Source organism: Myotis daubentonii, chromosome 9, assembly GCF_963259705.1.
Source record: "Myotis daubentonii chromosome 9, mMyoDau2.1, whole genome shotgun sequence".
NCBI classification, from domain to species: domain Eukaryota; kingdom Metazoa; phylum Chordata; class Mammalia; order Chiroptera; family Vespertilionidae; genus Myotis; species Myotis daubentonii.
In genome coordinates this window covers 30,589,381-30,615,218 of record NC_081848.1, presented here as the reverse complement: position 1 = coordinate 30,615,218, position 25,838 = coordinate 30,589,381, and the positions used below count along the sequence as shown (strand labels likewise).

Genomic DNA, 25,838 nt, shown 5'->3' with positions numbered 1-25,838 from the left:
CTATTCCAATGACTGAGCTGAAGAAGTGGGAGTTTCTTAACATTCAGATGGCATTTGACTGTCACTTAATAAAGGATTTTCCTTAAGCAAGGATACTACATGGCCTCCCCATTTCTTTCCAAGTGATGAACAGCCTTAATATCATCCAAGCCAATCATGTTTATTTAATACCGGTAATTTTTTTTAAATGGCATATTTAGAGCTAGCATAAATCACCATGCTTTTCAAAGGTGTACTTTCGGAAGCCCAGAATATAAACATTAGATCTTCTTCCTTAGACTTTAGTTTTGTGTGTCCCATCTTACAAAGCAAATCGACAGTCATTCAGAGGCAGCAACTTCACAAAAGATGTGTAGGGTTTCTCTACAGTGTCATCCACCAAGATCTACTCTACTTTCTCTGCGATGATTTGTCTTTTGTCACTGCTTGAAGAGAAGAGAACTGCTTTCTTTCTTGTTTTGATCTCCTCTTATGTAGAAGATATTCTCAATTTCATATTGTGGATCCTAAGAAAAAAGATACCTACTGAGAAGGACTTGCCTGGGCTCAAATGAAACAAACAAACAAAAAAACAAACAAAAAAACAGAGCGTACAGCCATTTCTACACAGGGGCCTCTCATGCAAACCACACTTCAGGGAGAATCCTGCACTAAGGTGCCTGCCTTCTGCACTAGCTGGCTGCCTGCACTGTGTTCCTGTTATCTGAGCCAGCTCTTATAAGGAAGTTCCTGGAGTAGCATGCCAGCCAAAAGGACTGAGGCTTTCCCTGTCTAACTGGACCTGTGCAGCTATATATTATCATCCTCTCCAATCACTCAAAGAGTCTCCATTCTGACTAATCAATAAAACTTAAAAGATTTGGAGTCCTCATTTGCATGTGGACAAACTAATCAGGTACTTCTGTCTACATAAGTCAGCTCCTCTCTGGCACCTTTCCTATTCGTGGAAGACTGAAGACTGTGTTCCCTGGCCCCAGCAGACCAGCACAGGGCAGAGCAGTGCAGACCAGAGCAGGGAGAACTGCCTAGCAGGAAAGGGGCCTGGTCCCAGGGCCCCCTGTAGCAGTGCTGTTCCACAGCTAGTGCTGCTTCATAATTGAGCTGTAACACTATTGAGCTGTTTCACAGCTGTGCTGTATCACAGTAGAGCTGTTTGCACTCAATAAAGTTTCCTTCTTCACCGCACACTAAACTGGGAATTCCTGTTGGTGTTGAATTGACACCGACAACCATCAGTTGACAATATCATTAAAAACTTTAGTGACTTCATCATTCATTGCAACTCCATAAGCCATAGCAGAGTGCCTATGGCTGTAGTGGCAGCTCTGGCTCTGTGGCACTGGAAGGAGTAGGAGGGGTGGGTGGAAAACTTGTCTCTCTTGTTCACATGTGAACCTACGGTTCCTGTAAAATAGAATGTGCTCAGTAAATATTTGTAGAATGAATGAAGAAAGACTATATTAAAATAGGGTTCGTAATGTTAACGTAAAAACCATTGAAACCTGTAAAGAATTTTTGTGAGTTTATTTGAGCCAAACTGTTGACATATGCCGGGAAGCAGAACCTCAAGGAATTGAGATAATGCTCCGGAGAATGGTGGTGTTCCATTTGTATTTATACATTTGCAATCGAAGGAGGGACATAGGTGGGTTACATGAAATTCATTGGTGATAGATTAAGGAGGGATAAAGCAAAGCAGGGAAACCCCTGGGATTGGATAAAAAGTAAAATGATGGACACATACTTAGGTGGGTGTAGGATCAATTAACATGATAATGAAGGAATTTATGGTATCTGTCCTGGCGCCCAGCACATTTGGTTGTGCCCCAGGGGCTCCAGAAAAAGGAAAGTTACAAGTTTCCCTGACATTTCAAGGGCGTGTTATCATAGATGCAAAAAGACAGATAGGCTCAGTTAAGGTAAAGGTTGACCTTGTCAGTGAAGATACTGGCCTAGGACGTAACTGCCCACCATAACTGCTTTTAGTTAAAGTTTAATTTCAGACCATCCTTTGTGGTTACTTTAGGTCTCTGAGTTTGCAAGACTGCCATGCAGGCCTCCCCTGAGCTTGTCAGGTCAGCATGTGGCCCCTTCTGTTCACAATCTAAAGCAGTGGTTCTCAACCTTGGCTGCACATTAGAATCACCTGGGAATCTTTTCAAAATTCTGATTTCTGGGCCTCATCCTCCAGAAATTCTGTTTGTTACTAATGTTGTGGCTCCATCCCATAACAAAGAAACAATTTCTGGAGGATGAGGCCCAGAAATCAGGATTTTAAAAAGATTCCCAGGTGATTCTAATGTGCAGCCAAGGTTGAGAACCACTGATCTAAAGGTAAGAAGCTCCTGCATTAAGAAACTATAGAACTTAGAATTCCAAGGAAACCAGGAGGTTATTGTAGGTGAGGAAACTGACATGTAGAGTGGTTGTATGACTCGTAGGACACACAGCTCCCTTGTGTAATGCCAGTTGTTGGCCAAGCTCTCTAGTCAGGTGTGTACTAATTGGATGATGAGCACTTGTCCTGGGTGCAACGGACAGGACTGCTCAGTGTCCCAGGGATTGTACAGGATGACGTATGGCCCTTTCCCCACGCAGGAAGTGTAAGGAGAGAGCAAACATTTCTCAAGCCCTCTCAGGCCCCACAGAGCTTAGAAAGCCCAGCAATTCGAGCAGTGCGGTTGCAACCAGCAGGCAGCCTTAGCTAGCCATTACCTGGCACTCTAGAGAAGGGGAGCTGCCCAGAGTAGTTGTCAGGCTCTCCCCTGGCAACCAGCTTCCCTCCCCAGCTCCCAACAAAAACTTTTAATCCCTTTCTTCCACTGCCCTTAGTTCTACTTGGCCGTGCTTGGAGAGGACAGGGACTGTAGTGCAACGTGACCCAAGTCACCAACATTGCACATCCAACCCAGCCTTCTGTTTCCAGGGCGGGGCCGAGGGAGGCAGGCGCGTCCCAGAGCAGCGCGCGCACACCTTCGGCGCCGCGCGCCCGGCCGGACATGGAGAGGCGGGCGCGCGCCTCCGCCGGAGGCCCCGCTGGCGGGAGCGCGCACGCTCCGCCTCTCCCCGCCTCCCGGTGCGCGCCCCGCCCCCTCGAGCTGCGATACGCCGACTGCTCAACATCCGAGGACTTCGGCCCCGAGTAACCCCGCTCGTGTGACCTTTCCCCTCCATCCCCCACCTCCCGGGGCCCGCCCCCGGCGCCCGCGGTGGTTGGGCGCGCGCACCCGTCCTCCTTCCCACCTCCCTCCCAACTTCGCCTCACCCCTCGGCGTCCCCTCCGCGCTTCTCCTCGTCATGGCGGCGCTCAGCAAGTCCATCCCTCATAACTGCTACGAGATCGGCCACACTTGGCACCCGTCCTGCGGGGTTTCCTTCCTGCAGATCACGGGGGGCGCCCTGGAGGAGTCCCTGAGGATCTATATCCCTCTGTACTTGGTGAGACCCGGCAGCCCCTCCCCCGGGGCGAGTTTAGTGTGGAGGGGTGGGCCGGGGGTGCAGTCCTGCTTCCGAGAGGCTTGGGGGGGACTCGCCCTGTGTCTGTTTCTCACTTGGAGGGGTCAGAGTGTTGGTTGTTTTTTTGGGGGGGGGCAGGGGGAGGGTACTGGGGTAGGGGAGGTCCCAAGGGAGCAGATGTCCCAAATCCCACTTGGGGGGGGAGAAGGGGGAGGGGAATTAGAGGTTGAGCTGTCATCTAAATGCCTGTTTTGGGGGGAGAGGATGGGCTCCCAAGTCTGGGATTAAGTTTAGAACACTTAAAATTGTGACTACAGGGACCTGCGTAATTTTTGCTCGCTCCTGCCTGGAGGTGGAGAGGTCAGCGAGGCGACGAGAAATGGCCTGCAATCTTTCCTCATATAAAATCCCTCTGTTTCCCCCATCCTCATTTTTTTTTTTTTAAAGGATATATTTGACAGCAAGTCCATGTGACCACAGATCTTATCTCAGTTTGGAATGGCAGGATTGTGGCTTGAGGCTTTTGCACGTTTTTTGCAAGCTCACAGAGCAGACACCTGGTTGAGATTTCTTGCGCGGTGATTTAAAGGGTGTTTCCAGTCTTAGAGTCAGTGAAGGTGATTAGAGTTAGTGAAGTTTATGTCAACTAGGTCCTCTAATTTATTCAGCTTTACATGCAGGGCAATCCCAGTCTGGAGTTTTTAATAGAGGATATTTGAAAATATGTGTATGTATCACTGAGAAATGGTAAGGAAGTTTGTTCTTAAATGCTCTCACCAGGATCCTTTTTGTTTTTTAATGCCCTGGTCCTTGGTATTAAAGATTTATTACTTTGGTTATTGAAGTTCAGTCTCTTTATTTTGTCGCCCAGTAGCGTCTGTGTCCTAAGAAGACAGAGGTCATGTTGTTTGTGTTTCCTGAAAGTTTCATTCAGTATTCAATGGATAGTTAATTCTTACCTCTCATTCAGTAATGATTTGAATTTATACCCTACTGTGCCTAGAAATGTGTCAGCCATACTTGTAGTACTGTAACAGTTTGATTATTTATTACAGAGATAACACAGGAGAAGATGGTAACTATCTCTGAGATTTCAGAAGCCAGTTTTATTTTTATCATATAGACTGATGCTTTTCAAACTTGACCATGTTAGGAATCTCCTGGGCAAGCATGTTAAAATAGGGGTTCTGATTTAGCAGGTCTGGGTGGGGCCTGGGATTTTGCATGCCTAACAAATTCCCAGGTAATACAGATGTTGCTAGACTAAGAGCCATACTTTGAATAGTAAGGATTGAGCGTGGAGGCCAATAATAATAAACTTGTTATTGGAGCTGGAAATTTATCCCTTGATTTTCTTTGGCAAAGATTCTTGTTTATCTGCTTTTCCACATGAATGTGGTCAGTCTGTAGTTCAGTGTTTGTTTGTTTTTTTTTTCTTAATAGAACACCTACAAACATTTTTGAGCTCTTGGTATGTTTAATAATACAAAAAGGTTGTTTCTACTCCCCTATGATGTAGGTGGGGAGAGAGCTTATGCTATGTAATTTCTCTTCTGGAAATCCATAATACTTTTATGCTGCCCGACTCATTCATTCGACAACTGTTTGCTGAGTGTTTGACTGTTGTCATATCTACACCCTAGACAATTTATTGGTATCTTCTATGATAGGGAAATTCAGGGGAGCAACAGGTATTTCTTTTCTTCTATTCCAGCAGTTGAGGTAGGGGCAGGAAAGGTTTTGGGGAAAGGAAAGGTTTGTGTTTTACTGTTATGTCTTCAACTTAAGTAAATATTCTTGAGGGTAATTCTCCATCTTATTTGGCCTGTATCCCTTATAGCTGTGTATTTCAAACTTTGGGTTGCTACTCAGAAGTGGTTGTGAAATAAAATTATTTGGAATTGACCAGTATTTTATTTTAAGTGAAATAGAAGAGAAGAGAAAATAATTAGAGTCCATTGCAGGCACTAAGCATAAACATTATTTCAAGTCAGTTTTATTTTAGATATATTTGTATGTGTGGCTGGGGCTACTTAGAGCATATATAGCAACACTTTGCTCTTTATCAGTGCTGGGTAGTTGTTGATTACATGTGTAACATCAGGTGTCAAGATACAAGTTGGTAGGGGAAGAAGTGGCCTTTTAAAAGGGATTAGAGACGTGAATTTGAATTTCTGCTCCATCAGTTACTAGCTGTTTGACTTTTTGCATGTTACTTTGACTTTCTCTGTAAAAATTGAAGACATATCATATATATATATAGTTAATCCTTACCGGAGGATATTTTCCCATTGATTTTTAGAGAGAGTAGAGGTAGGGGGAGAGGCACAGAAAGAGAAACAGTGAATTGATTGCCTTCCGCATCAGGGCCCGTACATGCCCTTGACCTAAATCGAACCCAGTATTCTTCAGTCCTCAGGCTGACGCTCTATTCACTGAGCCAAACCAGCTAGGGCTGTATCACATATTTTCTAGTTCATAATAGGTCTTGAATAATTAGGCCATTTTTTTTTTTTTTGCAGAAGATTATTATAACCATGTTTTAGGGTTACTGTGAAGACATAAATGGGGTAATAGTGTGTAGGAATAGCAGCTATCACATAGTAGGGCCCTAATAAAGTGTTGGAATGATTAAAATAGTGCATTCAACGTAATCAATGTCTCTATCTCCTGTTAGAATGGTGGTTTGTATTCAGTGCTAGCACAGTCCCTCAGTGAGTGCTTAGTAAGTGTCTGAAGGAGTACACGAGTGAATGAAGGAGTAGCTCAGGAGTAAAGAGATATTCCACAGTTCTAAAGTAGTGCCAGAGAGAATGGAAGGACAGTCTTAGAGGCATTTGACAGGAGGTATTTCACAGAAAGAATGAACAGGACTTAGAGACCAACAATATTAGGGGTAGTGTGCTGACTGGTTTATGCTTCTAGGATTTCAAGTCATTGATGCCGTTGCCATCATTGATAGAAGTTCTGAAGGCAAACTGATTTAGGGGGAAAATTTTAATTGTGTGTTTTCTGGAGCTTATAAAAATGGGTCTTGTATATTTGCTTTTTGTTTGAAATATTAACCTTATGTTTTGTACCAAACTGATTGCTTTTGTTCCTTTTATATTTCTTTTGTTCAGTGCGCCTACTCTCATGCTTCTTTTTCATTTTGGCGCCCACAGCTGTTCTTAGTATTTACCTTATAACGCTTAAGCCATGTTGAAATGTAGATGCACTAAATCCTTTTAATAGTGAATCTGTGTTTTCACAATTTGTAAAAAACATCCATCTTCATCATCAATTCATTTCATGTAGTTTTTTAAAATCCTACATATGTTGTAAAATATGCTAACATTTTATGCATGTACCAAAAATGTTATCTCAGGAAGTTATATTTTGTTTCTTGAATGTTAGTTATTGCCACATACTCACATATGAAACAGTTGTTAAAGTGTTTAAACTCTAGCCTATCACTAAAATTAACGAAAGCATAGTGCCCTTCGTAATTTGTGGCAAAGTTAGAGTACACAATTGCCCATTTAGGGGGATTTTTATGCTGTTCAAGTTCTTAGGTGCCTTCCCTAAGAAGGAAAACTTGTTCACTCATTTCAGGTTGTTTTAAGGCCTTTCTTACTTTTGCTATTCCTAGGTGATTTAGCTTAGGACCACCAGATAAGGGTATTGGCGTTTACCTTTAGCTAACTCCAAAGTAGAGCCTTCTGCACTTCTGGGAAGGAATGAATTAAAAACCTGCTTTTATTTTATTTTATTTTATTTATTTATTTATTAAATCTTTATTGTTCAGATTATTACATTTGTTCTGCTTTTAAAATTGACCTTTAGATGTTTGTTTACACCCTTCTTCAGAATATGAATATGTTTTCTTAGTATTTACTTCCTTTGAACCTTTTAATCTAACAATTATGTTATATTATAGAGGTTCAATTAATCATCTCCAGACTGAATTAAAACTTAAATAAGAGCTGGAATTTTTAGGATTAAAAAACGATTTATGGACAGTCTTTAATTGCTAAAGACTTGAAAAACATTCACTGAAGAAATCAGTTCAGTGATATTGAATACGGTGTTGTTTTTTTTTAAATGTTCTCACAGTTTTATTTTATGGGAAAAATGGCAATTCGACAAAACTTCTAAAACTTAACTACACTTTCAAGAGGCTGTTCAGATTTCTGTACTTCAATATGGCTTAGGTGGCAGGATCCTGGATTCTGGGATCAAATTGCCTGTTAGAATTCTAGCTTACTACTTACTAGCTGGGTAACCTCAGACAAATGATCTAACCATTCTTAGCCTCAGTTTCTGTGTCTGTAGTATTGGAGGGAAGGTAAATTTTCACTCCAGATATCTTTGTGAGGGCTTAATGAGTTATAATATGTAAAGTGCTTCTGGCACATAGTATGGACTGAGTTTTTAAAGGCAGTGGATTAGCAGTTTTTTTAGAGAAAATGAGATCAGCAATGAGACTTTTTAGATTTTGGTAATCAGCAGGACTTTTGTAGGCCATATGGAAAGAGAGAGAGAGAAGGAGATCATTCAGGAATACCAACTGCTGAGAATATCTGTCTGGATTATTTGACCTTTGGAAATCATGGAATTTTTAAATAATGTGGACTATTCCCCTTGTGATTTTTGCCTGAAGCCTACTTTAGGGGGTGGAATTGAGGGACACTTTTGTCTTTCTATTCAATGAGTAAATGATGATTATTATACTATTTGTTATTCCTTTGGAGATGTAACAGTCATTTGGTCTTTTTCTTTTAAATGAGCAATTACATGATGAATTTTCCTGTTCATTAATTTGACATTTTGAGTTTGTTGAACTTGTTTTTATTTATTTATTTTTTAAAAGATTTGCACATTTATTTATTTATTTATTTATTTATTTATTTATTTATTTTGCTGCTGTTGTTGTTAATCCTCACCGGAGGATGTTTTTCCATTGATTTTTTTTAGAGAGAGTGGAAGGAAAGGGGAGAGACAGAGAGAGAGGGAAACATCCAGGTGAGAGAGACACATTGATTGGTTGCCTCTACCCCTACTGGGGCCAGGGCCAGGGCTGGAAATCGAGCCTGCAACTAAGGTAATCTCAGACGAATGATCTAACCATTTTTACAATTCCTTGACCGGAATTGAACCTGGAACCGTTCATTCTGCAGGCCAGCGCTCTATCCACTGAGCCACATAGGTTAGGGCTGAACTTGTTTTTATATGTGACTTGTTTGTTATTCTTTGGCTGATCTCTCGAGTGCAAAGAACAGTTCGAGTACATCATTCACAGTTGGAAGTTGAAGATTTACTGTTGCACTAAACACTTTCTCAACCTATTTCTGTAGCAACTATCTCTGAATATAGCTGGCCCAATCTGGCTTACTTTTGTTTGACCCTTTAGTTATCATAGATCAGGAAAAAACATTAATTAACATTGGAATATAGGATTTCAATAATTATGATTCATTACTGTTCATATTTCTGAGTTAGTAGATTCTTTTTTTCCTCAGCTTACTTTATTTTTAATTTTTTAAAAATTGTTTATTGTTGAAAGTATTACATATGTCTCCTTTTTCCCCCTTGACCTCTCCCGCCCACTCTCGCTCCCCGCCCCACAGCCCCTACTACCCCAGCACAGGCCCTCACCCCCCTACTGTCTGTGTCCATTGATTATGCTTATATGCATGCATACAAGTCCTTTGGTTTATATCTTACCCTCTCCCCCCAAAAAACAGATATTTGGTTGATTAAAAAAAATTAAAAAGCCCTCAAATACTTAAGTATTTTTCAATGCCAACATTATTTCCTTTTGCCTGCTCATTAGAAAATTCTCTTCAAATCAAAAGGAGTGCTCCTCTGTCTGGGACAGTTTATCCTCTTCAATAAAATAATACATTTTGGTAGAGAGAGAAACCCGCCTGGAGGAATGAGGGAGCCAAGTTCACACTGGTGCTCCCTGTTGTAGCAGATTTTCCATCAGGTTGTCTTTGTACCCAACTCTCTAGTTGACTCACTGTGATACCGATTATTTTGATAACCAAACCTCTTACTTACTATTTTGAAAATTATATTTGTCATGAATTTTTGACTCTTTAAAACATAGTTTTGATTATCTGCTGATAAATACTGATGAAAAATATAGACACTAATGGAGGAGGACTAAGATTTGATGATTAGGTTTAGTAATAGCTGAACCTGTACTATTAGTATTGGAATATGTGTTTCCTATTCAGTTACCAGTTATTTAATGAGTCTGCTATTTTTAAGGTGCTGTGTATAGCACCTATGTGCTGTGTTGTATGGTGGAGAATAAGAAAATGCACCGGAGCCCTCACTGGTTTGGCTTAGTGGATATAGCGTTGGCCTGCAGACTGAAGGGTCCCGAGTTCAATTCCGGTCAAGGGCATGTACCTCGGTTGCAGGCTCCTCTCCAGCCCAGGCCCTGGTCGGAGCTCGTGCAGGAGGCAACCAATCGTTGTGTTTCTCTCACATCAATATTTCTCACTGTCTATCCCCCTCTCTCCCACTCTCTGTAAAAATAAATGGAAAAATATCCTCGGGTGAGAATTAATTAGGAAAAAGCGAAAAAGAAAATGCACCGGACATACTTCTTTTTTGAGAGTTTATAGTCTAGGTGGGAAGATTAAGCATGTATTATCCTGTCATAAAAAGTCACGAGTTAAATACTGTATGCTATAGATAAAATGGTTTGAGAGATCATAGGTAGAAGATCATATTTGACTGAGAGATAAGGGGAAACTTAATGGGAGAGGTGGCAGTTTCATACCGAATCTTGAAGGGAAAGTAGAATTTGGAAAGGTAGAAATGGTGGTGGAGTGGCTTGAGCAAAGACGTTCAGGTAGAATAGAATATGGTATGCTTTGAGGAATGGCAGATGAAATTTAGGCTTTACTTGATGTAGTAGGCAGTCAGTAAAGTTTGCCAACAGGGGGTAGTATGCTTGAAGTTGTTTCATAAAGTTAATGTGGCAGTGGTATATTGACCTGTGAGATTTAGTGGCTCAGATGTAAAGTAGGGGTAGAGTCAAATGAAGCTAGGAGATTTTAAGCCTTGTTGTTAGGATGGTGGAAGGTAGTGCCTTGAGGCGCATATTTTCAGTGAAATATGTTGATTGCTTGGGGGCCTGTTGCGTTTTATCTACTAGTGCAGTATATGAGTGGAGAATGACCAGGAGGCATTGAGAAACTCAGAGCTGCCCTTCTAGAGAGAAGGTGGGGCTAGAGATTTAGGTTTAGATATCCTAAGAAAGTTGAAGCTCTGGAAGGTCAGCAAGGAAGAGAGGTCCTTCCTTAGGTCAACTGAATGTTTAGAAAGAGAAGACAACCGAGGAATGCTCAGTGTGGAGTAGAAGAGGAAGAAAGGAAGAGAGCAGCAGTTACATACGAAGTTGAGAAGAGAGCGTTTCAGAGCTGTCTTGAGCAGGGAGTCTTGGGAGGTATTGTTAAGAGGTGGGAAGAACATGGACTTGAATCTAGGTCCTGCCACTGACTAACGTTGTAACCTTGAGCAAGGTTCTTAACATATGGGAATGTCAGTATTCCCATCGATAAAATGGGAGTAATATACCTATCTCATATCCTTTAAAAATATAAATCAGCTCTTGTTATTTTTCTGCTCAGAACTCTCAAGTGTCTTTCCATCTCAATAAAATGGGAAAATCTTTACCTCAGTAAAATGAGAGCCTTATGCAATCTGGCCGTTGCTTGTTTGATTGCATTTCAGACCATTTTCCCTTTTGCGTGTTCACTTCTAATAGACATAATCACACTATTTATGTTTTTTTTTGCAATCTGTTTTGTTATTTAGGGTAGAGCTCTTGATTTCTGAGGAATATCTTAAATTGGACAACAAGTTGTCAAAAAAGCACACGAAAATTTCTAAGGAGTGAATGACTAGAGAAAAAATATCTTGCCTCATCTTTGTGCATAAGCAATATAAGTAATATTGCTTTTATTGATTATGAAAGACAACCTGGGTTGAAAGTCTGAAACACAAACTTATGTTCCATAAACTTATCTGTATAAGCTTTACTACTGTTAAAAATATGATAAAACTTTGATATAGATTTATAATTTATTCATGAAATATCTACCAGGCATTATGTTAGGTGATAATTAGGAAAGGGGAGTTAATTCAAGTGACTGCTTAACAAAGAGCTAAATAAAAAGTCTTGGAAAGTCTTTTCAAATGTGTTGGTACAGTTTCTTGTATTACTTGTATAGTATAGTGAATGTGAAATAAGTTTACATCCCCAAGGACTATACTAGGTACATAGTAATTCATAATATTATTTGATGCTTTGATAATTAAGAGTCTTAAAATATTTTATCATAACGTGGCATTGTATTGAAGATTTGTTTGAATCTCTATTGACCCTAGGCCCGTGGTTGGCCAACCGCAGCTTGCGAGCCACATGCGGCTCTTTGGCCCCTTGAGTGTGGCTCTTCCACAAAATACCACCTGTGGGCGTGCATGTACAGTGCGATTGAAACTTCGTGGCCCATGCGCAGAAGTCGGTATTTTGTGGAAGAGCCACACTCAAGGGGCCAAAGAGCCGCATGTGGCTCACGAGCCGTGGTTTGCCGAGCCGCAGTTTGCCGACCACTGCGCCTAGGCCAAACTTTTAAATTGTCTTTTGATTAATCACCAACCCTAGCTTCCTTTCTACTAATGGATCTCTTCTAAAAGAGTGTTGTGATTTGAGATATTTTTCGTGTGTTTTTTATTCATGCTTAATATGAGATGAATCTGTTTTATCTTGGGAAACAAGGAGTATAGTTAATAAGTATTTGTTAATGGACCTTATTTGTTATTCAAATTAGTATTGTGAATTGATAATGCAAATCACATGAGGCTCTCATAATTATATTTGAGGAGAATCAATAATTCAAGTGAATGAATACAGGTTTTAAGTAATTTTGTTTTCAATAGTATCGAAAAATATTCAGTAAAGTTAATTTATGTATGAAATTATGAAAAGAAGGAAGAATGCTAGATCAAGTGTCATCAGATTAGAGCAGGTTCTTTTCTAAGAATGCTGAATTTACAGTGTTTTCAGCTTATTACCACTTATTTTGTATAGTCTTTTGACTCATTACAGGTGTCAGGTTGCTTTTGTTTCTTGATTCCAACTAGATCCTTAGAGTTTGGATTGTGATTAGTCCGGTTTGGGAGTTGTTTTGAAGGATTCTGTATCTGTTGGCAGTGACAGAGGGAGGCTTGTTTGGATCGTTCTTGATTTCTAAACCTTGAAGAAAGTAGACCTGTATCTCAGAAACTTACAAGCCCAGAAGACATTGAATTAATCAGGATCAGACTGAGTTTCAGACTGTGCTTACAGTTCCATTTGGAGCGCATGGAGTGTTACAGTAACTATTTACTTTGAATCTGCATTTCCTCTCACTCCCTCTTTTCTACCCTCATTTTATTGTTTTAATATTACAGATTGCCTACAATGTGTCAGAAATACCAGGGTATGGGAATGAGATGAGATATATGTGGACATTTATAGTTAAGGGAAAGATGTATACTGTGTGTGTGTGTATATATAAATTCAACTGTGTTAAGTGCTATTGAAAAGTACAGGCTTTATATGAGAGAATTACAAGAGGACCCATTCTAGTGTGGTGGGTTTGGGAAGGCTTTCCCAATGAAGTGACATAGTGAGTATATGAATATACAGTATATGAAGTGAATATGTACTTGGCCAGTCAGAAAGAGGGGTTATTTGATGATTTCTTAAATCCAATACCCTGGCCAAGAATTTGATTTCTTCCCTTTAGAGTTTGGGTTTTACTTAAACTGGAAGCTAGTGGCAGTAATAAAGCATTTCAGACCATACAAATACCTTAACAGATTCTCTGAAATTGAACCTCTATTCTAATAAAATCTGTATTTTAAGTTAAGGTATTCAGAAAATTTTAGTTACAAATGTTAGACAAACTGTCTTAATAAGTTTGTCTTCACCCCTTTAAAGGTTGTTGTAGACAAAATTATGAGGTCTGGGTAGGTAAGCATGTTTATAATGTCCCCCTCCTCCCCCCTTTTTTTTTTCTTATGGTTAATTTTGTGGTTAAATTTATCTTGTGGTTTAGGTAGGTGGTCAGGGTTCTCCATATTGAAAAATAGTGAGTGATTTTGTGTCTGTCAAATAATTGATGGCCTAATTTTTAGTCTTCAGTATAGTGAGTTTTAGCAAATGTGTGAGTACAATTGCAGTTTAAACCTTTTGAGAATGGCTTCTCTTCTGTTAATGGATTGAATATATCAGCAAATGGTGAAGCAGTTTGGTATTTTTCAGTCAGCATAGTCCCCTGATATCTGTGACTTCTCTTGATCAAATTGTCTCTACTTCTCTGACTTGAATTCTTAGTTTGCTTGAGTTCTGTTTAGAGGATTAGATTCAGTACACCTAATATTCTTATTGGAGAGACTGGAATATTTGAAAGTGCCTTCTGTCTTTCATATGAATAAAGTTCTTCATTAAGATGTGTATAATTAGAATTTTTCTTCATTAATAAAGGTATTTCTTTTTAGAGCTCATGATATTTGTACTTACGTCTGCAGAAGATAGTAAGGTATAAAAATGTTTTGGATTAAGATTATTGTATTGCATGGTGAGTTATATCAGTATGTTGAAGTAACAATTGTGTATTTCTAAGACTATCCCTACATTATGTAAAATATTAATATTGCTCAATTTAGAACATGGCTATAATGTATGCAGGACTCAATCTGAGTCATGTTTTTGATCATATTTTTTCTCAATATTATATCTAAAGTATATTTTCAGATTTATCTTTAAAGTCTGTGTCAACTGCCATATCAGTTTGAAAGTGGCTCCTTTTAGAGAGTAAGGATACTATAAGGCTTATTTTGATGGTCATCACTAAAACTTAACTGCATGATTTTCATTATAGGGAGGCTTTATAGTAAGTAGCTAAAGAAAACTTTTGAAGATTTTCTTGTATTCTCTGGTATATAATATTAACAAAGTTGCCCTAGGTTTTTTTTTGGGGGGGGGGGATTGTTTTTAATAATCTGGTTGTATACCATGAGACAGCATGTAGTGCATTGGATATAAGTTATAAGATCTGAGCCTTTTTTTTGCGCTCAAATTTATAGTATGACTCAGTGTCCTCATCTATAAACAGATGACAATCTATATTTTCTAACTCATTTTATGAAGTCAACATTACTCTGATATCAAAACCTGGCAAGGATCACACACACACACACACACACACACACACACACACACACAGAGACAGACACACACACACACACACACACTTACAGACCAATATCTGATGAATATAGGTGCAAAAATCCTAAACAAAATACTAGCAAATTGAATACAGTACATTAAAATGAGAACACATCACGATCAAGTGGGGTTTATTCCAGGGGTGCAAGGATGGTTCAAATACACAAATCGATCAATGCAATATACCACATTAACAATATAAATGATAAAAAACATCTGCTTCTATCAATATATGCAGAAAAGCACCTGACAGTATACAACATCCTTTTATGATTAAAACATTCAATAAAATGGGTATAAAAGGAAAGTACTTCAACATAATAAAGACCAGATATGACAGATCCTCAGCTAATACCATACTCAGTGGTGAGAACGGAAAGCTTTTCCTCTGAGATCTGGGAGAAGACAAGGATGCCCACTCTTACCACTACTATTCAATTCAGCGTAGTACTAGATGTCCTACCCAGAGCAGTCAGGCAAGAGAAAGAAGTAAAAGGCATCCAGGTTGGTAATGAAGAAGTAAGATTATCACTTTTTGCAGATGACATGATTCTTTCTACAGAAAACCTTAAAGGTTCCACAAAGCCTTATTGTTTCTAATTGCTATTACAGTAAGCACATACAGTAAGGTTGCAGGGTATGAAAATCAATGTACAAAAATATATTGGGTTTCTATATACTTAAAATGAAATTTCAGAAAAAAATGAAAAAAACAAAAAACAAACAAAAAACAACTCCATTTGCAATTGCCATAACAACAACAAAATACCCAGGAAGAAACAACAAAGGATGTGAAGGACCTATACACTGATAAATACAAGAAATTATTGAATGAAGTTAAAGAAGGCACAAAGAAATGGAAAGATATTAAAAGAAATGGAAGAAGGTACAAAAAATGGAAAGATATTCTGTATTCATGGATTGAAAGAATTAGCATAGTTAAAAATGTTTATGTTACCCAAAGCAATATACAAATTTAATGCAATCCCTATCACAATCCCAATGGTATTTTTCAAAGAAATAGGACCAAAAAAATTATCAAATTGGTGGGGAACCATAGAAGACTCCAAATAGCCAAAGCAATGCTGAGAAAAAAGAACAAAGTTGTAGGTATCACACTCCCTGACTTCACATTATACTACAAGGCTACAGTAATCAAAACAGTGGGTGGCTCAGTTGGTTGGAGCATTGTCCCCTACACCAAAAGGTTGCAGGTTCCATTCCTGGTCAGGGCACATACCTAGGTTGTGGGTTCAATCCCCAGTCGAGGCATGTATGGCTGGCAACTTATTGAGGTTTCCCTCTCACATCAATGTTTTTTTCTCTCTCCCTTCCTCTCTCTAAAAAAAAAAAAAAAAAAAAAATCAATAAAAACATCCTTGGGTGAGGATTAAAAACACCACCAATGTTTTTTTCCCTAAGTAATTGGGTGGATGTGATGCTATTACTGGAGTTAGAAAACCCAGTAATAAAAGCATTTTTGGGAAATATAACAAGTTCTACTTTGGACATGCTGATTTTTTTTTTTATGCCTATGGCATATTCTTATTGACATGCCAAAGGCATTTAAAATATGGGGTAAGAATTTAGGAGAGGGGTTGGAGTTATAATAGGAATTCCTGCTTTTTGAAATAATAGATGATGCTGCAAGAGAGAGCATATGTAGAATGAGTAGAGATCTGAGGAAGACTATTAACAAGGAAATAGCATTTTGAGATATAATGGGAGAATGAAAAAAATGCACTGTCATAGAAGCCATAGAAACTTCTCTTCTGTCAAAATTCTACCTATTTGTCAAGATTCATTTTAGAAGGTTTAGTGACATCTTCCATACATCATCATCTGCCCAGTCCCATCTCTTTTTAGTCATTCTCTAAATGTGTTTCTATAGCAGTTTCTTCTTCCTCTTAACTTAGCATTTACCACACTGCCATATTGTAGATTATTGTTTATGATTTTATATTCCTTGAAGGTAAGGGTTAGATTTTATTCGTCATTATTTTTCCCGTGTATGGCATAATTCTTAGTAACAATTTAATTGCATAAAATTGGGGATAGAGTAAGGAAATAACTCAAGAGGTTATTGGATTGGTTGGTCATACTGACCTTAGGGAAAGTGTTATCTCTAGACTTAGGGGAGAGTGAATAGAGAGTTCTCTAGTCTTCTCTCAAGTCAGTCTTGCTTTTTTCTATACTCTATTCCTCATTCCCCAATTATGTCTTTTAAATGTTGGTTTCTTTGATACTACTATTTTATCATGATGGATAAGTATTCATTCATGGTGACCTGTAAGAATTCCACTATTTTTCCAATTTAGCTTGTATTCCCTTCTCAGTGCACTAATGCCTACAGTCACTCTTTGCTAAACTTCCAAGGCTCTTTGTATTACATTGCTAACAGTTAATCCTTCTTCAATTTCTCTATCCATTTCTTATCATATGTTATGATTGATAAGATTTTTACTTCCCAAACATTAAATTGTTTTGTTTTAATTTAGAAACCTTTCTTTTAAATTCAGAGTTCACATACAAAAATGTTTAAACACAAATATGTTTTCAATCTCAATTTAAAAGATAAGTCAATGAAGACTCAAAGGTTGATAATCTTTATAAAATATTTCTGTGAGGATAGTATCCCTGATGAACATAAATGCTAAAATCCTCAACAAAATATTAACAAATTGGACCCAGCAATAGGGGATGCAAGGCTGGTAAAATATTTGCAAATCAGTAAATGCGATCACATAAACAGATTGCAAGACAAAAATCACATGATGATATCAATTGATGCAGAAAAAGCATTCAACAAAATCCAACACCCTTTTTACTCTCTGTAAAGTGGGATTAGAGGGATCATACCTCAACATAACAAAAGCCATATATGATAAACCTACAGCCAACATCATACTCAATGGGCAAAAACTAAAACTATTTCTCCTAAGAACAAGCTAGGGATGCCCACTTTCACCACTCTTGTTTAACATAGTACTGGAAGTCCTAGCCATAGTGGTCAGACAAGAAGAAAAAATAAAAGAGATACAAATTAGAAAGGAGGAAAAACTGTCATTATTCACAGATGACATGATATTGTACATAAAAAACCCTAAAGACTCCATCAAAAAACTACTAGATTTAATAAATGAATTTGGCAGGATACAAAAGTAACACCCAGAAATCTATAACATTTTTATACACCAACTAGAGGCCCAGTGCACAAAATTCTTGTGTGTGTGTGTGGGGGTGTCCCTCAGCCCAGCCTGCGCCCTCTTGCAATCCGGGACCCCTCAGGTAGTGTCCCTAGGTCTGGCCGGAGATCAGGGCCTGTTGGGGCTTTCCTTCCCTTGGCTGCCGGCAACTGACCCCACCCCTGCCACTGCCACTGCTTGCCATCTGTGCAGCGCTACCCCCTCTCCTCCACCACTGATCGCCTCCCTCTGCAGGTGACAGGTGTGGGGTGCAATCGCTTGACTGGCCTGGTCCTCCCTCTGCAGGGTGATCGCTGGCCAGCCCCGCGCACCTGCCACTGCGTTGCTGGCTGGTGGCCTCTGCTTCCTTCTAAGGGGCGATCGATCGTGGGGCCCCCAGACTGATCGCCCCACAGAGGGAGGCCCCACCCACCTGGCTGGGGCTCTGTGATCAATTGCCCCGCAGAGGGTGGCCTGGGCTTCCCTCTTTGGGGCGATCAATCGTGGAGTCCCTCCTCCTCTCCAATCGATCGCCCCACTGGCTGGCTGGTGGAGCCCCACCATCAATCGCCCTGCAGAGCATGGCCTGGGCCTCCCTGTGCAGGGCAATTGTGGGGTGATGGTGGGGCTCCCCGACCAATCATATCACACCCTCCTTGGCTGGCCTGGTGCAAATGCATGTCATAGCATGGTCATCTGGAAGGTCATCTAGACTCATTCTGCTGTTTGGTTGTTTGGTCTATTTGCATATTATGCTTTTATTATTATAGATAATGAACTCTCAGAAAGAGAAACTAAAAAGAAATATTCCACTTACTGTTGCAACAAAAAATTAAGATACTTAGGAATAAACTTAACCAAGGAGGTAAAAGACCTGTATTCTGAAAACTAAAGGACTTTGAAAACAGATATACTAGTAGAGGAGGATATAAACAAGGAAGGATATACCATGTTCATGGATTGGTAGAATCAACATCATTAAAATGTCCATACTACCCAAAACAAGCTATAGTTTCATGCAATCCCTACTAAAATACCAATGGCATATTTCACAGATATAGAACAAACACTCCAAAAATTTATATGGAACCAAAATAGACCACAAATAGCTGTAACAATCTTGAGAAAGAAGAACAAAGTTGGAGGAATCACAATACCAGATATCAAGCTATACTACAAAGCCACTGTTCTCAAAACAGCCTGGTCCTGGAACAAGAACAGGCATATAGTTCAATGGAACAGAATAGAAACCCCAGATTTTGAATCACACCATCATGCTCAATTAATATTTGACAAAGGAGGCAAGAGCATACAATGGAATAAAGACATATAAATGGTGTTGGGAAAATTGGACAGGTACACACACAAAAATGAAACTAGACCACCAACTTAAACCATACACAAGAATAAACTGAAAATGGATAAAAGACTTAAATGTAAGTTGTGAAACCATAAAAATCTTAGAAGAAGCCATAGGCAACAAAATCTCAGACATTTCTCATAGCAATATGTCTACCGATATATTTCCTAGGGCAAAGGAAATGAAGGAGAAAATAAATGAGACTACATCAAAATAAAAAGCTTCTGCACAGCAAAAGAAAACATCAACAAAATGAAAAGAGAGCCCACTGCATGGGTGAACATATTTGCCAATGATACATCCAATAAGGGGTTAATTTTCAAAACATATAGGGAACTCATAAAACTTAATAAACAGAAACAAACAGTCCAATTAAAAAATGGACAAAGGACCTAAATAGACATTTCTCCAAAGTGGACATGCAAAAGGCCAAGAGCCATATGAAAAAAATACTCAAAGTCACTAATTATCTGAGAGATGCAAATTAAAATGACAATGAGGTATAACCCACATCTGTCAGAATGGCTGTCATCAACAAATGACAAGTGTTGGTGAGGATGTGGAGAAAAGGAAACCCTAGTACACTGCTGGTGGGAATGCAGACTGGTGCAGCTACTGTGGAGAACAGTATGTAGTTTCCTCAAAAAATTAAAAATGGACCTCTCATTTGACCCAGTGATCCCAATTCTAGGAATATATCCCAAGAAATCAGAAACATCAATCAGAAAGGACATATGCACCCCTATGTTCATAGCAGCACAATTTACAATAGCTAAGATTTGGAAACAACCCAAGTGCCCATCAGCACATGAGTGGATTAAAAAACAATGGTACATTTACATAATGGACTACTACGCAGCTGTAAAAAAGAAAGAACTCTTACCATTTGCAACAGCATGGATGGACCTGGAGAGTATTATGCTAAGTGAAATAAGCCAGTCAGAGAAAGATAAATATCTCATGATCCCACTCATATGTGGACTACAATGAACAAAACAGATTGATAAACAAAATAGACCCAGAGACATAGAAGCATGGAACAGACTGTCAAATCTCAGAGGGAAAGCAGGGGAAGGTGGATGGATGGGAAGAGATCAACTAAAGAACTTGTAGCCATAACCCATGGACACAGTGGGGAGGACCTGGTGTAGGGGGTGGGGATGGGCTAGAAGAGGTCAATGGGGGAGAAAAGGAAATGTATGTACTACTTTCAACAATAAAAGATAAAAAAATAAAAGTGTTATTCTTAACAAAATAATTTCTGTGAAACTTCTGCAATCCTCTGTATAGGAATTTGTGCCCGTTTCTGTTTTGTAGCATATACCAACATATATTCTGCTAGATTCTTAATATGTATTTATTTTTCAGGTCATTTTTTTTCTTTTATGCCTTCGGTAGACCAAAATCATTCATTTTATTTTACTTTTCATACTTTTTTTTTAATATCTAGCATGGTTTTTGTCAGACAATAAACATGTTTGAATAACTGAATAAATTTCTCTGGTTTCTGTCCTTGAGTTTCTCTAATATCCAGGCTGATAAGATCTGTAATGTATTTTTATTTTAGCATTCAACTTCAATTTGAGTTAACTTTATTTTTCCCCCTTAAAATATATTTAATTTTCTTATCTTGTCTTTCTTTTTTTAAAAAAATATATTTTATTGATTTTGTACAGAGAGGAAGGGAGAGGGATAGAGTTAGAAACATCGATGAGAGAGAAACATCGATCAGCTGCCTCCTGCACCCTCCCTTCCCCCCACTGGGGATGTGCTCACAACCAAGGCACACGCCCCTGACCGGAATCGAACCTGGGACCCTTGAGTCCGCAGGCCGACGCTCTATCCACCGAGCCAAACCGGCTAGGGCTTAATTTTCTTTTTAAATATACTTTTATTTTATTGAATTCAGAGAGAGGAAGAGAGAGGGAGAGAGAGATAGAAACACCAATGATGAAAGAGAATCATGGATTGGCTGCTTCCTGCATGCCCCCTACTGGGGATCAAGTCCACAACCTGGGCATGTGCCCTGACTGGGAATCAAACCGTGACCTCTTGGTTCATAGGTCGACGCTCAACCACTGAGCCACACTGGCTGGGCTATATTCTATTTTTTGTTTAAAACTTTTTTCTTATTAATCCTCACTTGATATTTTTCCATTTTTTTTTTTTTTTTTTTTTTTATTGCTTAAAGTATTACAAAGGGTATTACATATGTATCCATTTTATCCCCCCGCCCTAGACAGTCCCCTAGCCTCCCCTATCACCCAGTGTCTTATGTCCATTGGTTATGCTTATATGCATGCATACAAGTCCTTTAGTTGATCTCTTACCCCCCTACCTCCTGCCCCCCAACCCTCCCCGGCCTTCCCGCTGCAGCTCGACAATCTGTTTGAGGCAGCTCTGCCTCTGTATCTATTATTGTTCAAAAGTTTATAATGGTCTCTATTGTCCACGAATGAGTGAGATCATGTGGTATTTTTCCTTTATTGACTGGCTTATTTCACTTAGCATAATGCTCTCCAGTTCCATCCATGACGTTGCAAATGGTAAGAGTTCCTTCCTTTTTACAGCAGCATAGTATTCCATCGTGTAGATGTACCACAGTTTTCTAATCCATTCATCTACTGATGGGCACTTAGGCTGTTTCCAGATCTTAGCTATGGTGAATTGTGCTGCTATGAACATAGGGGTGCATATATCCTTTCTGATTGGTGTTTCTGGTTTCTTGGGATATATTCCTAGAAGTGGGATCACAGGGTCAAATGGGAGTTCCATTTTCAGTTTTTTAAGGAAACTCCATACTGTCTTCCATAGTGGCTGCACCAGTCTGCATTCCCACCAGCAGTGCACAAGTGTTCCTTTTTCTCCACATCCTCTCCAGCACTTGTCGTTTGTTGATTTGTTGATGATAGCCAGTCTGACAGGTGTGAGATGGTACCTCATTGCTGTTTTGATTTGCATCTCTCGGATGATTAGTGACTTTGAGCATGTTTTCATATGTCTCTTGGCTTTCTGAATGTCCTCTTTTGAAAGGTGTCTATTTAGGTCCTTTGCCCATTTTTTGATTGGATTGTTTATCTTTCTTTTGTTAAGTTGTATGAGTTCCCTATAAATTTTGGAGATTAGGCCCTTATCAGATATGTCATTGGCAAATATGTTTTCCCACACAGTGGGTTTTCTCGTTGTTTTGTTGATGGTTTCTTTTGCTGTGCAGAAGCTTTTTATTTTGATGTAGTCCCATTTGTTCATTTTTTCTTTAGTTTCAAGTGCCCTAGGAGCTGTATCAGTGAAGAAATTGCTTCGGCATATGTCTGAGATTTTCTTGCCTTTGGATTCTTCTAGAATTTTTATGGTATCCTGTCGTACATTTAAGTCCTTTATCCATTTTGAGTTTATTTTTGTGTATGGTGTAAGTTGGTGGTCTAGTTTCATTTTCTTGCATATATCTGCCCAATTTTCCCAACACCATTTATTGAAGAGACTATCTTGGCTCCATTGTATGTTCTTGCCTCCTTTGTCAAATATTAATTGAGCATATTGGTTCGGGCCGATTTCTGGGCTCTCTATTCTATTCCATTGATCTATGTGCCTATTCTTGTGCCAGTACCAGGCAGTTTTGAGAACAGTGGCTTTGTAATACAACTTGATATCTGGTATTGAGATCCCACCTACTTTGTTCTTTTTCAGGATTGCTGCAGCTATTCGGGGTCTTTTTTTATTCCAGATGAATTTTTGGAAAGTTCGTTCTAGATCTCTGAAGTATGCTGTTGGTACTTTAATGGGAAGTGCGTTGAATTTATAGATTGCTTTGGGTAGTATGGACATTTTGATGATGTTGATTCTACCAATCCATGAACACGGTATGTTCTTCCATCTGTTTATGTCTTCCTCTATGTCTTTTTTCAACGTCCTGTAGTTTTCTGAGTAGAGGTCTTTTACCTCTTTAGTTAAGTTTATTCCTAGGTAGCTTAGTTTTTTTGGTGCAATGGTAAACGGGATTGTTTTTATAATCTCTCTTTCTGAAAGTTCACTATTGGTGTATAGAAATGCCTCAGATTTCTTGGGGTTAATTTTGTATCCTGCTACATTGCCAAATTCATGTATTAAGTCTAGTAGCTTTTTGATGGAATCTCTAGGGTTTTGTATGTATAATATCATGTCGTCTGCAAATAAGGACAGTTTTACTTCCTCTTTTCCAATTTGGATGCCTTTTATTTCTTCTTCTTGCCGAATTGCAATGGCTAACACTTCCAGTACTATGTTGAACAGGAGTGGTGAGAGGGGGCATCCCTGTCTTGTTCCTGTTCTTAGGGGAAATGGTGTTAGTTTTTGTCCGTTGAGTATGATGTTGGCTGTGGGCCTGTCATATATGGCTTTTATTATGTTGAGGTATGATCCTTCTACTCCCACCTTGCTGAGAGTTTTTATCAAAAATGGGTGTTGAATTTTGTCAAATGCTTTTTCTGCATCAATTGATATGACCATGTGGTTTTTTTCTTTCGATTTGTTTATGTGATGTATCACGTTTATTGATTTGCGGATATTGTACCATCCTTGCATCCCTGGGATAAATCCTACTTGGTCATGGTGTATGATCTTTCTGATGTACTGCTGGATCCGATTTGCTAAGATTTTGTTGAGGATTTTGGCATCTATGTTCATGAGGGATATTGGCCTGTAATTCTCTTTCATTGTGTTGTCTTTACCTGGTTTTGGTATTAGGGTGATGCTGGCTTCATAGAATGAGCTTGGAAGTGTTCCTTCCTCTTGAATTTTTTGTAGTAGTCTGAGGAGGATAGGTTTTAGTTCTTCCTTGAATGTTTGGTAAAACTCCCCTGTGAAGCCATCTGGTCCTGGGCTTTTGTTTGATGGAAGCTTTTTGATGACTGCTTCAATTTCTTCCATAGTTATTGGCCTGTTGAGATTTTTAGATTCTTCCTGATTGAGTTTTGGAATGCTGTATTTTTCTAGGAATTTGTCCATTTCCTCCAGGTTGTCTAGTTTGTTGGAGTAAAGCTGTCCATAGTATTTTTTAACAATCATTTGTATTTCTGTGGGGTCTGTTGTTATTTCGCCTCTATCGTTTCTGATTTTATTTATTTGGGTCCTCTCTCTCTGCTTCTTGGTGAGTCTGGCTAGAGGTTTATCAATCTTGTTTATCCTTTCAAAGAACCAGCTCTTGGTTTCATTGATTTTCTGTATTGTTTTTTTGGTCTCTATGTCATTTATTTCTGCTCTAATCTTTATTATCTCCTTCCTTCTGCTCACTCTGGGATTTTCTTGTTGCTCTCTTTCTAATTCTTTGAGTTGTAGAGTTAGATGATTTACTACCATTTTTTCTTGTTTTTTGAGATAGGCCTGTAGAGCTATAAACTTCCCTCTCAGGACTGCTTTCAATGTGTCCCATAGGTTTTGGATTGTTGTGTTTTCATTGTCATTAGTTTCCAGGATGTTTTTAATTTCTTCTTTGATCTCATTGGTAACCCAATCAATATTTAATAGCATGCTATTCAGCTTCCAGGTGTTTGAGTATTTTGGGTTGTTTTTATTGTAGTTTATTTCTAATATTATGCCATCGTGGTCTGTGAAGACGCTTTTTATGATTTCAGTCTTCTTGAATTTGGGGATACTTTGCTTGTGACCCAATATGTGGTCTATTTTTGAATATGTCCCATGAGCACCTGAGAAGAACGTATATTCTCTGGCTTTGGGGTGAAGTGTTCTGAAGATGTCTATTAAGTCCATCTGATCTAGTGAGTCATTTAGGATTGCTGTATCTTTGCTGATTGTTTGTCTGTAGGACTTATCCAGTGCTGTCAATGGTGTATTAAAGTCCCCTACTATGATTGTATTGTTGTCGATCTCTCCTTTGATATTTTCCAGGAGTTTTTTTATGAATTTGGGTGCTCCTACATTGGGTGCATATATGTTTACCAGGGTTATATCTTCTTGTTGTATTGATCCCTTTAGTATTATGAAGTGGCCTTCCTTATCTCTTGTTAAGGCCTTCACTTTGAGGTCTATTTTGTCCGATATAAGTATTGCTACCCCAGCTTTCTTTTCCTTTCCATTTGCCTGAAAGATATTTTTCCATCCTTTCACTTTCAGTCTGTGTGAGTCCCTTCTAATGAGGTGGGTTTCTTGTAGACAGCAGATGTATGGGTCATGTTTTTTTATCCATTCAGCCACTCGATGTCTTTTGGTTGGAGCATTTAGTCCGTTTACGTTTAAAGTTATTATTGAAAGGTACTTGTTTGTAGCCATTTCTTTGTGTGTGTGTGTGTGGCTGTTTTCTTTCTGAGCTTTTTATTTCTTCTTTTTATACCAGTCCCTTTAGCATTCCTTGCATTGCTGGCTTGGTGGTGACAAACTCCCTTAGTCTTTTTTTGTCTGTGAAGCTTCTTATTTCCCCTTCAAGTTTGAATGATAGCCTTGCTGGATAGAGTATTCTTGGATTCAGTCCTTTGCTTTGCATCACTTTGTAAATTTCAGTCCATTCTTTTCTGGCCTGATGTGTTTCTGTTGAGAAGTCATTTGACAATCTAATGGGAGATCCCTT

The 25,838-nt window shown here is 39.0% G+C and overlaps 1 protein-coding gene across 2 annotated transcripts in view; it reads left to right on the top strand.

Annotated features, from left to right (window-relative positions):
- The first annotated feature begins 3,097 nt into the window (after window positions 1–3,097).
- TMEM135 (transmembrane protein 135) overlaps window positions 3,098–25,838 on the top strand; it is a 236,156-nt gene continuing 213,415 nt past the window's right edge. Inside the window, exon 1 of one of the 2 annotated variants that reach the window (XM_059708198.1) lies at window positions 3,098–3,438. In XM_059708198.1, the coding sequence (XP_059564181.1) occupies window positions 3,298–3,438 (141 nt within the window). In that variant the 5' untranslated portion in view covers window positions 3,098–3,297. The remainder of the gene's footprint in view (window positions 3,439–25,838) is intronic. The other variant, XM_059708197.1, reaches the window with a different exon arrangement.